The sequence below is a fragment of the Dendrobates tinctorius genome, unplaced genomic scaffold, assembly GCF_039654945.1.
Source record: "Dendrobates tinctorius isolate UK_male_01 unplaced genomic scaffold, ASM3965494v1 ptg000004l, whole genome shotgun sequence".
In the NCBI taxonomy this organism is placed as follows: domain Eukaryota; kingdom Metazoa; phylum Chordata; class Amphibia; order Anura; family Dendrobatidae; genus Dendrobates; species Dendrobates tinctorius.
Genome location: NW_027361672.1, coordinates 41,547,084 through 41,561,961, shown reverse-complemented (window position 1 = coordinate 41,561,961; position 14,878 = coordinate 41,547,084). Strand labels below are relative to the sequence as shown.

General features: G+C 43.7%; 1 protein-coding gene across 1 annotated transcript in view; it reads right to left on the bottom strand.

The window, feature by feature from the left end:
- The window catches only part of F13A1 (coagulation factor XIII A chain), a 309,831-nt gene that overhangs the window by 253,116 nt on the left and 41,837 nt on the right, over positions 1-14,878 (bottom strand). The window contains exon 3 of the mRNA XM_073567328.1: positions 12,606-12,794. Coding sequence (XP_073423429.1) covers positions 12,606-12,794 — 189 coding nt within the window. The remainder of the gene's footprint in view (positions 1-12,605; positions 12,795-14,878) is intronic.

Sequence of the window (14,878 nt, the reverse complement as noted above, 5' to 3'; positions counted from 1 at the left end):
CACTATTCAATGCTACCTGGTACAGCTGAGATCCATCACCAGGATTAGGTACAGCACTGCATGCAGGATGCGCAAAAAATGATGTGCCTGCCTATGGAGCAGTCCATCAGTTCTTGGACCATAGGACAATGGGCTCCTATATGACCCATGGCCTAACATGTCCAACAGATGGTGGTATGAGATGTACCTTTTGAACTGCCTCTGACCCCTCCTGGTCTTTGGGTGCCCCTCATATGTGGACTTGGACCCATTCTTTTTTGTATCCCACAAAGGTGACCTAAGGTTATGTTGAAGACTCAGGGAGTCCACCACAGCCAAGTATTTTTCCATGAGGCTTGCAAGGTGCTTTGCATTCTGTGGACCTCCTTGGGCAACCATGCTTTACCCAGACTTACGTAGTGAGTGGATAAGTCAGTCCACTATCACTCTTTCCATCATGTGTGCCATAAAGAAGATCTCAGGCTGCAGCCATTTTTGCACCAGATGAAACAAACCTATGAAATCTGGGAGGCTTGTCCCTTTGGTAGAGCCACAGGTACACCTGTTGCGCTCTGACTGCAAGGGTTACACCCAAACATGCCATAATCTCAGCTTGCCATATTCCTTGGCATTCTGCAAGGCAAGGTTTTCTGTGGTTCCCCAGTAAGGTACAGAGCTAGAACATCAACCAGTTGCTTTGAAGGCAGTTTCTTCCTGTCTGCCACCCTCTCAAAGACATTCAGGAAAACCTTGATGTTGTCTTCTAGAGTCATTTTCTGCACGGCCTCTCGAACTTTTCGTATCACATGGGTACCATTTCTTTGGCTTACAGGAGGTGTCGATTCTCTGGCCTGAACAATATCTGTCAGGTGAGTCATATGCTGATGATGATGGTGCTGTTGCTGATGCTGAAGTTTGCCCTGGAACAATTGTTTAATAGACTCCTCCATGCTTTTAGACCATGTTTGCAACTCTGTAGTTGCCTTTATGCAGGATAGTCTGACTTTAAAATGTAGGGTTTTAGCTCTCAGGTAGCCCCTGAGATATGCACCTGCTCAAGGTTTTATATCAAAACAGAATAAAATTTATTGTTCATCAGAAACTTTACTGCTCCAAAATGAAAACAGTTTTTCTCCAGTAAAAAATGAATAACATAAACAGTACTTTCTTCATGCACAATGAAATATAGTACATGTAGCGGTCTCACAAATTTTAGTATTCCAGGCAGTATAAGCTAAAGCAGTTTTAAATTTGTTCACCAAACATACACATCTCTTTAGCTTCAGCCCAATCTCCATTCTGCTGAGCTAACCCAGCTGCTGTTATTAGATATTTAGGCCCCAGGCTGAATCATGGGATAACAGTTTCCACCCAGACTATTTTGGTTGCTCCTTAATCCCAGACTCAAAATCGAGTCAAATTAAAACTATTTCAGTAACCTAGTGTTACTAGTAGAGACTTTGCATTACTGTCGCCAACCACTTTGGTGTCACATAGATGCTATCCAGATCCTTACCTCATGCTTTCTTACAGTATGTATATACTGCTTGTATATAATTAATGTGTTCACATTTTCTGAATTTGCATGACTGTACTTAGAGAATGTGTATAAACACAAAAACATTAAAGAGAACCTGTCAGCACAATTTTGTAATGCAAAGTAAAGATATGGCTGTAGTGGTGCTGTTATTCTGGTTAAATCAATACCTTTTGGTGAAGAAATCCGTTTTCTTGTTTTTCTATAACCACCAATTGAAATTTTCTGCTAATTAGATTTTGGTGCACAAGGTCTGGATAGTACACAGGTTCTTTTGTTTCTTGTCTGTGATTCCCCAACCCCTCCACCTGCCTCTGGTCTGTGAATGACAGGTAACTGCTGAGATATCAAACAGAGAAGGCAGGTCATTCACAGACCAGTGTTAGGTGGAGGGGCTTGAGAATCACAGACAGGGAGAAGACCCAGTGTACAGTCCAGCCCCTATGCATCGAAATCTAATTAGCAGAAAACTTCAAATGGTGATTAAATCAATACCTTTGGTGAAGAAATCTGCTTTGTGGTTTTTCTTTAATCAGAATATGCATATCATAAGAAAGCAGGAGGCAAAGGTACTGTCAGACTAAGCGATATCACTAGCAATATCACTATAACTTGTGACGTTATAGCGATATTGCTAGCGATATCGCTGTGTCTGATCCTTACCTACAACCCGCTCCCCCGCTGGTTATCGCTGATCGCGCGAGAACAGGCTGGACTGTTTCTCGTCATCAGCTTCCTGCGGCGCTTCCTGCTGTGACGACGAGCGACGCATGGAGCCGGGCGGGAGGACGCAGGATCGCTTGGTGTGACAGGTAAGTAGCGACCCCCGTCCCCAGCAATGTCGCTGGTGAGATCTGCCTGTGTGGCAGCTCACTAGCGACCACTTAGCGATGCACCAGCAATCCTGACCATGTCATATCGCTGGTCATCACTAAGTGTGACAGTGCCTTAAGGTCCTGGATGGCAGATATGTCACCGAGGTGGTTGGGCTCAGTAACAAAAGGTCTGTACTAGTAACACTAAGTTACTGAGAGAGTTTTAATTTGACTGGGTTTTGGGTCTGGGATTTGGGAACAACCAGAAGAGTCTGTGTGGAAAATGTCCCATAATTCATCTTGGAGCTTACAGGTTGAACAACAGCAGCTGGGTTAGCTCAGCAGAGTGGAGTTTGGGCTGGAGCAGAATAGATGCGTGTGTGTTTGGTCAATGCATTTAAACCTGCTTGAGATTATACTACCTGGAATACCAACATTGTTGAGGCTGCTACATTTGCTTTGTTTCATTGTGCCTAAAGAAAGGACTATTTATGTCATTCATTTGTACTGGAGAAATCTAATTAGTGTAAAACTTCAAATGGTGATTAAAGAATAGGAACAAAGTGGATTTCTTCAACACAGTATTGATTTAATCAGAATTACAGTGCTATATGGCTTTCACACAGCCATTTTTTGTGTCTGAATGCCATTTGTTTTTAAAGGACCGCAAATATGGAGACACGCACACCCATTGCATTCAATAGTGGTGCGCACATGTCAGATTTTCACACGGACCATGTGTCCATGTTTAGAAAACCTTGCAGACATGTCAGTTATTTTTGTGCAGCACGGTCAAAATGCATGCTGCACATGTGCATACTGATGACACACAGATGACATTCATGTGTCATCAGTGTGATATGTACCGGTGCCTGGGAAAAAGCGGTACAGTTTGTGCTGTTCCCTGGCGCTGGTTGGCTGCTGAAGGCAACTCTCATCATTGTCTACTGTTCGCGCTGAGATCAGCGCAAACAGGAGACAATGGTGGGAGTTGTATTCATCAGCATCTGTGTAACTCCTGTGTAAACTAAAGAAATAAATTAAAAAACCAGAATGGACTCCTGTGCACTTTTCATAACAGGCAGAGGAAAAGACCATGGCTGGGGGCTGATGTTAACCCCTTCACTACCAAGGGTGGTTTGCACGTTAATTCCCGGGCCAAGTTTTACAATTCTGGCCACTGTCCCTTTATGAGGTAATAACTCTGGAACGCTTCCATGGATCCCGGTGTTTTTGACAAAGTTTTCTCGTGACATATTGTACTTCATGTTAGTGGTAAAATTTCATTCATAAAACTTGCGTTTATTTGTGAAAAAAATGGAAATTTGGCGAAAATTTTGAAAATTTCGCAATTTTCCAACTTTGAATTTTATGCTCTTAAATCAGAGAGATATGGCACTCAAAAAACTTAATAGATAACATTTCCCACATGTTTACTTTACATCAGCACAATTTGGGAGCCAAAATTTTTTTGTTAGGAAGTTATAAGGGTTAAAAGTTGACCAGCGATTTCTCATTTTTACAACACCATTTTATTTTTAGGGACCACATCACATTTGAAGCCACTTTGAGGGGTCTATATGATAGAAAATACCCCAAAGTGACACCATTCTAAAAACTGCACCCCTCAAGGTGCTCAAAACCACATTCAAGAAGTTTATTAACCCTTCAGGTGCTTCACAGGAATTTTTTGAATGTTTAAAAAAAATGAACATTTAGTTTTTTCACAAAAAAAAATACTTCAGCTCCAATTTTTTTATTTTACCAAGGGTAAAAGGAGAAATTGTACTGCAAAAGTTATTGTGCAATTTGTCCTGAGTACACTGATACCTGATATGTGGGGGGAACCACTGTTTGGGCGCATGGCAGAGCTCAGAAGGGAAGGAGCGCTGTTTGACTTTTTCACTGCAAAATTGGCTGGAATTCAGATTGGACGCCATGCCACGTTTGGAGAGCCCCTGATGTGCCTAAACAGTGGAAACCCCCCACAAGTGACCCCATTTTGGAAACTAGACCCCCAAAGGAACTTATCTAGATATGTGGTGGGAACTTTGAACCCCCAAGGGCTTCACAGAAGTTTATAACGTACCGCCGTACAATTAAAAAAATCATATTTTTTCCACAAAAATGATCTTTTCACCCCCAATTTTTATTTTCCCAAGAGTAACAGGCCCCCAAAAGTTACTGTGCAATTTGTCCTGAGTACGCAGATACCCCATATATGGGGATAAACCACTATTTGTGCACATGGCAGAGCTCGGAAGGGAAGCAGCGCCATTTAGCTTTTTTGGCTGGAATTGAGATAGGATGCCATGTTGCGCTTGGAAAGCCCCTGATGTGCCAAAAAAGTGGAAATCCCCAAATTCTAACTCCAAACCTAACCCTAACCCTAGCCCTAACCCTAGCTCTGACCCTAGCCCTAACCCTAACCCTAGCCCTAATGGGAAAATGGAAATAAATTAAAAAAAAAATATTTTATTATTTTTCCCTAAGGGGGTGATAATGGGGGGTTTGATTTACTATTTATGGCGGGTTTTTATTTTTGGCAGCTGTCATACGCTAAAAAAAGCTTTTTATTGTAAAAATAGTTTATGCATCACCACATTTTGAGAGCTACAGTGGGGAAAAAAAGTATTTAGTCAGTCAGCAATAGTGCAAGTTCCACCACTTAAAAAGATGAGAGGCGTCTGTAATTTACATCATAGGTAGACCTCAACTATGGGAGACAAACTGAGAGAAAAAAATCCAGAAAATCACATTGTCTGTTTTTTTTTCATTTTATTTGCATATTATGGTGGAAAATAAGTATTTGGTCAGAAACAAAATTTCATCTCAATACTTTGTGATATATCCTTTGTTGGCAATGACAGAGGTCAAACGTTTCTGTAAGTCTTCACAAGGTTGCCACACTTGCACTATTGCTGACTGACTAAATACTTTTTTTCCCCACTGTATAATTTTTCCATATTTTGACCCACCGAGTCATGTGAGGTCTTATTTTTGCAGGACAAGTTGATGTTTTTATTGGTACCATTTTTGGGCACGTGACATTTTTTGATCGCTTTTTATCCCGATTTTTGGCAAACAGAATGAACAAAAACCAGCGTTTCATGAATTTCTTTTGGGGGGTGCGTTTACACCGTTCCGCGTGCGGTAAAATTGATAATGCAGTTTTATTCTTCTGGTCAGTATGGTTACAGCGATACCTTATTTATGTCTTTTTTTATGTTGTGGCGGTTTTATGCAATGAAAACAATTTCTATATAAAAAATATTATTTCTGCGAGCTATAACTTTTTGAATTTTTTGCTGATGATTCTGTGTTGTGGCTCGTTTTTTGCGGGACAAGATGTCGCTTTCAGCGGTACCATGGATATTTATATGCGTCTTTTTGATCGCGCGTTATTGCACTTTTTGTTTGGCGGTATGATAATAAATCATTATTTTTTGCTTTGTTTTTTTATTTTTATTTTTTAAGGGGTTCGCTAAAGGGGTTAACAAATGGGACAGTTTTATAGGGTGGGTCATTACGGACGTGGCAATACCAAATATGTGTACTTTTATTGTTTTTTTGTCTTTTTATTTTCAAAAAATGAATTTATTAAGGAATATTTTTTTTTTTTTAAATATTTTTACACTTTCTTTTTTTACTTTATTATAATGTCCCATGGGGGACATCACTGTCCTGTGACAGATCGCTGATCTGTCACATCACAGATCACTGTGACAGATCAGCGATCTCTCACAGGCACTGCTGCAGGCTTCCTCATGCCTGCGCTCTGCGGGCAGTGAGGAAGCCAGCTCCCTGCAGGCCCCCGGAGGTCCCCGTCGCCATATTGGATCCGGGGACCTGCAAGGAAGGCGACCCCCGCAGCGGCGCTGCACATCGCGCTGCTGTGGGGGTCGCAGGGAAGCACGGAGGGAGCCCCCTCCCTGCCGATGCTTCCTTTAATTCCCGGTACACCGCGATCATGTTTGATCACGGTGTGCCAGGGGTTAATGTGTCGGGGGCGGTCCGTGACTGCCCCTGACACATTGTACCAGGTGTCAGCTGTGATAATCATCTGACACCTGGCTGCGATCAGCTGCGCTCCCCCCGTGAGTGCCGCTGATCGCATTAGACGTACTATTCCGTCCTTGGGACTTAGGTCCCAGGTCACATGGACGGAATAGTACGTCCAATGTAGGAAAGGGGTTAATAATGGGAGACAAGGAACAATACCCTGTGTCTGTGTGTTACATCCATGTGCCATTCGTGTGCCGTCCGTGTGTCACATACTGGTTCCTGAGATAAGCAGTACAGTTCATGCTGATCAAAGGTGCCAGCTGCTGAAAGCAGCTCTCATCATTGTTGCCTGGTTGCACTGAGATCAGCGCTACCAGGAGACAATTATGTGAGTTAACATCAGCATGACAAATACAAGAGCCTGGGAAGAAGCGGTACAGTTCGTGCTGTTCCCTGGGCTGGATGGCTGCTGGAGGCAGTTCTCATCATTGGTTCATGCTTGTGCTGAGATCAGTGCGGTCAGGAAACAATGATGGTAGTTATATTCAGCAGCAGCTGTGTAACTCCTGTCTAAAATAAAGAATTAAATTAAAAAAATGGAGTGGGCTCCCGCACAGTTTTCATAACTAGCAGAGGGAAAGTCCATGGCTGGGGGCTGTTAATAATCTGGGACAAGAGAAAATACTGCATAAGGTTCCCTGGCTATTAATGACAGCTCATTGCTGTTTATTTAGCCTTTGTTGATGAATTTATGGGGAACCCCAGGGAAAAAATGACGTAGGGTCCCCATAAAAAATTCAAACTAGCAAAGGATAAACAGACAGCTGTGTGTTCATATTAATAGTCTGGGAAAGGGTCACAGATATTTCACTCCCCCCCGCCACCGGGCTACCAACATCAGCCATCCCAGAAATGGTGCATCCATAAAATGTGCCAAATCTGGTGCTTAGCCTCAGTCTTCACATTTGATCTGTGATGTTGGCAAGTGGGGTAATAGGGTTGGGCTTGATGTCACCTTTGGTTTTTCAGGCCCAGGGTTTAGTAATGCAGAGGTGTCTATTAGACACACCAACTACTAACCCTATTGTCATATTATAAAAAAGACACAGAATGAAGTCCTTTAATTGAAATAAAAATCAACATCCTGTTTTACACATTTATTTTAAAAAAATCATTCTCACTTTACATCTAATCCATTGAAGTCCTTGTCACCTGTAAAAGACAAAAAATAATAAACAAAAATACTCACCTTACGTCTAATCCACCAATGACCATGTCCCCTGGAAAGAAACAGGTAAGCCATACTGTCCCACATCGTAACCCATTTCTGCACTACATGGTTTTCAACATGAACAGTGCCATGATGCTACCTTCCTCGCTGAAAAACAGGACACAATGAGGTGCTGCGAGCTCAGTTCATTGTCAACCGGGATGATGAACTGCGGTGAGCTCAATGAGATCTCTGCGAGCACCGTGAGAATCTTCTCATGGTGCTCAAGGTGATCTCATTGATGTCACCACAGTTCACCATCCCAGCTCACAGTGAAGTGAGCCTGGGAACGCATCTTCAGTGACCGGCGGTAAACTCTATGACGTCACCACTCGTCACTGAAGATTCAGGCATAGCATCTCATTGTGTACTGTTTTTCAGTTTGGAAAATGGGCCCCACATACAGTAGTGCTACACACAGTATAAATGGTCTCACATAGTTCTCCATACAGTATAATGGCCTCACATAATGCTCTATACAGTATAATGGACCCCATACAGTGCTCCATACAGTATAATAGGCCACACATAGTGCTCCGTACAGTATAATGGCCCCACATAGTGGTCCATAAAGTATAATGGCCCCACATAGTGCTCCATACAGTATAATGGCCCCAAATAGTATTCCATACATTATAAAAGGCCCTACATAGTGCTCCATATAGTATAATAGTCCCAGATGATACTCCATACAGTATAATTACCCCACATAGTGTTTCGTAGAGTATGATGGCCCTACATAGTGCTCCATAATGTATAATGCGCCTTACAGAGTGCTCTATACAGTATAATGAGCTCCACATTAAAAAAATAAAAATAAATACTCATCTCTGCCCGTTCCTCTGCTGCTCTGGTCTCTTCATGGTGTCTTAAGATCCTCTGCACAACTCGGTATAGCTGACGTGTTGTATTGGGCCCACCCAGCATTGCAGGTCAAATATACCACCTTGCAGACCAGATTTGGCCCACAGGCCAGAGTTTGACATATGTGCTATAGGGATAGATAAGACTACACATGCATCACCCTGAGCCCAACCACTCTAGTTGATTGAAAGGTCACTATTGTGTGTACATATTGAGAGGCCATCAATCTCCTGGAGTGGAGCTGGGAGAAGCTATATGGCACTGGACAAGTCTTGTCTCTCCTTTAGTCACTGACCAACTTTTCAAACTATGTTTTCTATAATGCTGCCAGGCTCTGATTCACATTGCCGATGATTTGGACAAGATAAATCTAATAATAGGTTACCTTTAACAAAAAATAAATATATCATATTTTAATTCAGCCTCTCCCTTCTTTTTCTAGAATGTAAATAAAACATAGAAAACAAAAGATTATGTATTTCACACTGCTGTGTGCATAATTTTCAGAACTAATAAAAAATTAAAATATTTATCCCATACAGTGAATGCCAAAACAAAAAAAATCAAATCAGCTTGGCAGAATTGCTATTTCTGAATAACTGAATTTCCCAATAGAATGGATTAAAAAGAGATTAAAAGGTTGTATGGACTCCAAAATGGTAGCAATAAAAACTACAGCACCAAACAATATGAAAGAAGGTCTAGCTCTTGGCAGGCAAAGAAGAAAAATCAAAAGTGAACAGGGGCTCAAAGTGGCACATAAACCTGGAGCCAGTCCTGATTGTGTTTGGTTTTTAATCAGTTATATTGCCCTTTTGAAAGGGGATTATTAAAAGATATTCTCTCATGCATAATGATTATCCAGACATTTAAATTGATGGAAACAGATGTAAACAATGCCCAAACTCCATAACCTCCCTGTCCAATATCACGGAAGGTGAGTTTAATTGTCTCCTCTCCAAATCACACCTCATCACTTGTGCACTAGACCCTATCCCAACCCACCTCTTCCACAACCTCACCACCACACTTATCCCATCCCTAACCCATCTCTTCAACCTATCATTAACTTCTGGTACCTTCCCTTCTGATTTCAAACATGCCACAACCACACCTATCCTTAAAAAGCCAACCCTCGACTCAACAGCTATGTCCAGCTATCGCCCAATATCGCTGCTCCCTTTTGTTTCCAAACTCCTGGAGCAGCACGTCCACACTGAACTTTCCTCCCACCTCTCATCTAACTTGCGCTTTGACAATCTAAAATCTGGTTTCCATCCCAATCATTCCTCTGAGACTGCCCTGACCAAAATTACTAACGACCTACTTACAGCCAAAGCTAACGGACAATACTCTATACTCCTCCTTCTAAATCTGTCCTCTGCTATCGACACAGTTGACCACTGCCTCCTACTACAGATCCTCTCCTCATTTGGCATCAAAGACCTCGCCTTATCCTGGATCTCCTCATACCTTTCCAACTGCACATTCAGCGTCTCCCACACTACCTCCTCATCCCACCCTCTCTCTATTGGAGTCCCCCAAGGCTCTGTTCTAGGTCCGCTACTCTTCTCAATCTAAACACTTGGCCTGGGACAACTCATAAAGTCCCATGAATTTCAGTAACAACTGTATGCTGATGACACTCAGATCTACCTCTCTGGCCAAGACGTCACCTCTCTGCTGTCCAGAATCCCAGAGTGTCTATCAGACACATCCTCCTTCTTCTCCTCTCGCTTCCTCAAACTCAATGTGGACAAATCTGAACTCATCATCTTTCCTCCATCTCACATATCTTCCTTACCTGATGTATCTATCACAATTAATGACATCACGCTTTCCCCTGTACCAGAAGTCCCCTGCATCAGAGTAACCCTTGACACTGCTCTGTCCTTCAAACCCCACATCCAAGCTCTTTCCACCTCCTGTCGCCTCCACATCAAAAATATTTCCAGAATCCGTCCTTTCCTCAGCCTTCAATCTACTAAAATGCTTGTGCATGCCCTCATCATCTCCTGCCTCGACTACTGCAACATCCTTTTCTGTGGCCTCCCTGCTAACACTCTCGCACCTCTCTAGTCCATCCTTAACTCTGTTGCCTGACAAATTCATCTCTCTCCTCGCTACTCCACTGCTTCTCCCCTCTGTAAATCTCTTCACTGGCCCCCATTTCCTCAGCGTATCAAGTTCAAATTACTAATACTGACCTACAAAGCCATAAATAACCTGTCTCTTACATTTATCTCTAAACTAATCTCCCGATAGTTTCCCTCACGTAATCTCCGTTCCTCCAAAGACCTCCTTCTCTCCTCCACACTTATTCACTCCTCACTTAATCGCCTCCAAGACTTCTCCCGAATATGCCCCATCCTCTGGAATTCTGTGCCCCAATGCGTCCGACTATCAACCACATTCGGATCCTTCAGACGGAACCTGAACACCCACCTCTTCAAGAAAGCCTACAACCTGCCATGACCCAGCTGCCTCCTCACCACTACTGGAGCTACTGTCTCACCAACTCTGGAGCAGCTGCAACTCCCAAACTACTGTCTCCTTTCCACCATCCTGTAGACTGTAAGCCCGCAAAGGCACGGTCCTCTCCCCTCTGTATAAGTTTCTTACTGTAGTTTGTTTACTGTAAGTGATACCTGTAATTTGTGTGTAACCCCTTCTCATGTGCAGCACCATGGAATCAATGGTGCTATATAAATAAATAATAATTATTATTCTTTTTGACACAAATAAGCAAAACCCATTATAGCAAAACCTTTAACACCTTCACGTCATTCGCCATATATATATACAGCGCATGTCAGGAACAGGTGTATGGTGCTGGCTCAGACAGTAAGTCGGCTTATACCCGGCAGGCGATAGTTGAGTATTACAGCAAGGACCTGCCGTTAACAATCGCAGATGGTGTCGAAATTGTTAACCTGTTAAAGGTCACTGTTAATTTTTAACTTGAGTGCATGTCAGTAGTTCCTCCCATCGGCACGCCCATGACGTGATCACGGGTCGCCAATGGGTTGTCATGACAGCTGGGGATCAGCTGATGACTCCCATGCTTTTCATTATGGAGCTTTAAAGGAGATTGTGATTTCTGCTATTTGCAGTGATGCTAAGGCATCACTGTATATAGCACAAGCGATTGGATGATCACATCTTCAAGCAGCCTAAGGGGCCTAACAAGATCAATAAAAAATAAAAAAAAGTTTTAAAAATGTGAAAATTTTTTAAGAACTACAAGCTCAAATCATGTTTTTTTTGGTCTCTGCAATTTCCCAAGAAATGCTATAACAAGCAATCAAAAAGTCCCATCTATCCCAAAATTGTACTTAATAAAAGCATCATCTTGTCCCCACAAAAAAGTAAAGTATCACACAGCTCCATTGGACAAAAAAGTAAAAAAATGTTATGAGTCTCGGAAAATGGCGACACAACTCCAACTTTTTTTTGCAAACTTCTCATTTTTTTTTCACCACTAAAATAATTTAAAAAACTGTACATTTGGTATCACCATAATTGCATTGATGAGGAGAATCATATTGAATGGTCATCTTTTCCACAAAATGTACACCATCAAAAAAATTCTCAAAAAACAAATGTCAGAATTGTGTTTTTTTTCACAATTTCACAGCACTTGAAAATTTTTTTCCTGTTTTCGAGTACACTATGTGTCATTCAAATGTACAGTACAACTCATCTCACAAAAATCAAGCCCTCGTATGTCTATGTGGGCAGAAAAATAAAAGCATTCTGGCTCTGGGAAGAAGGGGAGGAAAAAACAGAAATGAAAAAATGGAAATTGTCTGCTGGATAAAGGGGTTAAATAATTATCAACGACTAAGACATTAGTTGTTTATTCTCAGGTGAATACTATAATATAGACCCAGTGGTACTAAGGTTGAGTTTTGGTCTCCAAGTAAACCTGTTTTTTTTTTTTAAAGGATTTCTCCCGCATTAATGATGTAATGATTAGATTGATGTCTGAGCTTTTAACAAAGAGGTATCTATGCTTAGTAAAGTACATTAGCCACTTTGGCTTTTTTCCGAACAGTGCCACTCCAATTATAGATTGCACATTATTGTAAAGCCACAATGCAAATATCAGAAAAATTACATACCAGTTACTTACCAATAAGATATTCCAACCAAAATTGATCTTTCCCTGGATTATATGGACGATTAAAGTCGATTCTAATACTGTAAGTTTGTCCACGCCGTATGATCAGTTTGTTGTTGAAGTATCTATCTGTGTGATGTTCTCTCTTATTTTTTTCATATTGCTGCTTGAACAGCTCAATGTTCTCAACTTCTAGATAATCTATAGAAATAAAGAGAATATTATAAATTACCGATATCTGAATATTGTATTATTCATGAATCTTAGGTGACCAACTTCAGATAAGGAATGACAAATATTGTTAACCAAGTGAGTTGCTTGTGGATCGCCGGCCAGGGCAGTGGGGAATACGCGGTACCAGGCCAGTTTTTAAAAGGGATGTGTCATGGCAGCAGTGACCTGGGTGTCCAATTAAAGGGATATTTACAAGGAAATAATAAAGTTTATAATGTTTATAATAAAGTGTCCATGACGCCACCTGTGGTATTCGGTCAGGGGACTGACGCTGCTATGCAGATCCCCTGGGATGGTGACAGGGCAGCAGAGATGGTTGAGCTCTCCACAGGTAGAGCTGTATCCCAGGGCAGCTTGGATGTAGATGTTAAAGGTGATGTTGGTAGATATGATGCAGGGCAGGTGACGCAGGAATAATCAGAGGACACAAGTGAGGTGCAGTTCCAAAGCCTTTATATTTATTTATTTATAGTGTAGGTGGTGGGTGAGGAATACTTCCAACAGCCTCTTCTGCTGTCACTGTTGAGGTTGATGCGGGTGGAGACAGTAATGAGCTCCTCCAGAGTAGCGGGGACCTCCCTGGTGACCAGGGCGTCTTTGACGTGAACAGCCAGGCCCCTCCAGAATATGGGTATAAGAACCTTATCTGACCACTCCAGCTCTGAGGCCAGAGTCCTGAAGAGGATGGCATATTGGCTTGTAGGAATAGGAGTCCCCGCTGTGCATCCGGGCCGGAACCAAGGGGGCTGTCACCAAGGTTCTTAGGGAAACTATTTCCGGGGGACACAATTGGGGGATGGACCGCAGAGACTTCTAGAAAGGTTGGGGGAGGAACTACTATAAAAGGGGCTGAGGACGCCAGCAGGAGTCAGTCGACGCAGCAGGAGAGGAGAAGATAGGAAGCTAGAGGGTGCCAGAGAGCCAGAGCAAGAGCCAGAACCAGAGCAAGGAGAGCAGAGCAGCGACGGGAGAGATTGAAGGGAGACTCACCGCTAACAGAAGGGAGATGGCACCAAGCTGTCCAACGGAGAGACACTGCCCGGCTCTGTCCCGCGGGTTTGGCCTGTCCGCTGCCACCCGCGGCCGCCACCGCCCGACTCCACCCCGCGGGTGCAGCCCAACCGCTCCCGCCCATGGCCGCCGTCACCCAACTCCACCCCGTGGGTGCAGTCCGACCGCCCCCGCTCATGGCAGCCGACGCCCAATTCCACCCCGCGGGTGCAGCCCATCCGCTACCGCCCACGGCCGCTCCACTCCAGCCCGCAGTTGTGGCCTGTCTGCTGCCACCTGTGGCCCCCCAGCTCGGCTCCGGCCCGCAGCTGCGGCCTACACCATCCGGACCCTGAGCAACGCTGTCCCACCTCCGGCGGGAGGTGCGATGCAGAGGAACTCTTCAGGGGCCTGCTGTGCCCCCACTTCGCCGGGGCGCAGGAAAGCCCAAAGTCTCCACCAAATCCTCGTCAGCTGGGCCCAGCGGCTGATATGCCAAAGCATCACTGACCATCGCTCTGCCGGACGTCAGAGAGGATAAGTGAAACGTTGTACTTAACATTCTGGACCCGTAGTCGGCCATACCGTTCCCCTATAGTGACCAGTCTTTGCCGGGTTAATCGTGTTTGTGTTACCAGTGTATTCTTGTGTTGATCCCTGCGAGGATAACTGCTGTTAACTTGTTTTGTGGCTCGAGATAGCTCCTATAGGCATATATATATATAAAGGTTACATCTTAAAGTTCCTCCCGTCTCCCGCCTCGTCACTGCATCCCGCGTACCTGCGATTACTACATTTGGCGTAGTCGGCAGGATGCAGTCTCCGAGTGGAGATGGTGTGGGCCAGGGGGGCAACGGTGGGCCCCGGCCCAGCCTATGCTTGGGGGCTATGCTGAGCAATCGACCCAGGTTCTCCGGCAGCAATACTATGCTGTAGAACTGGGTGGAGCGAATGCGTGGGCTATTTAGGATGCATCCGCTGACCCCTGACCTAGAGGCAGAAGTGGCCCTAATGACATTGGAAGGGGAGGCCCGGGGGTCTGTAATGTTGAGGCCCCCGGG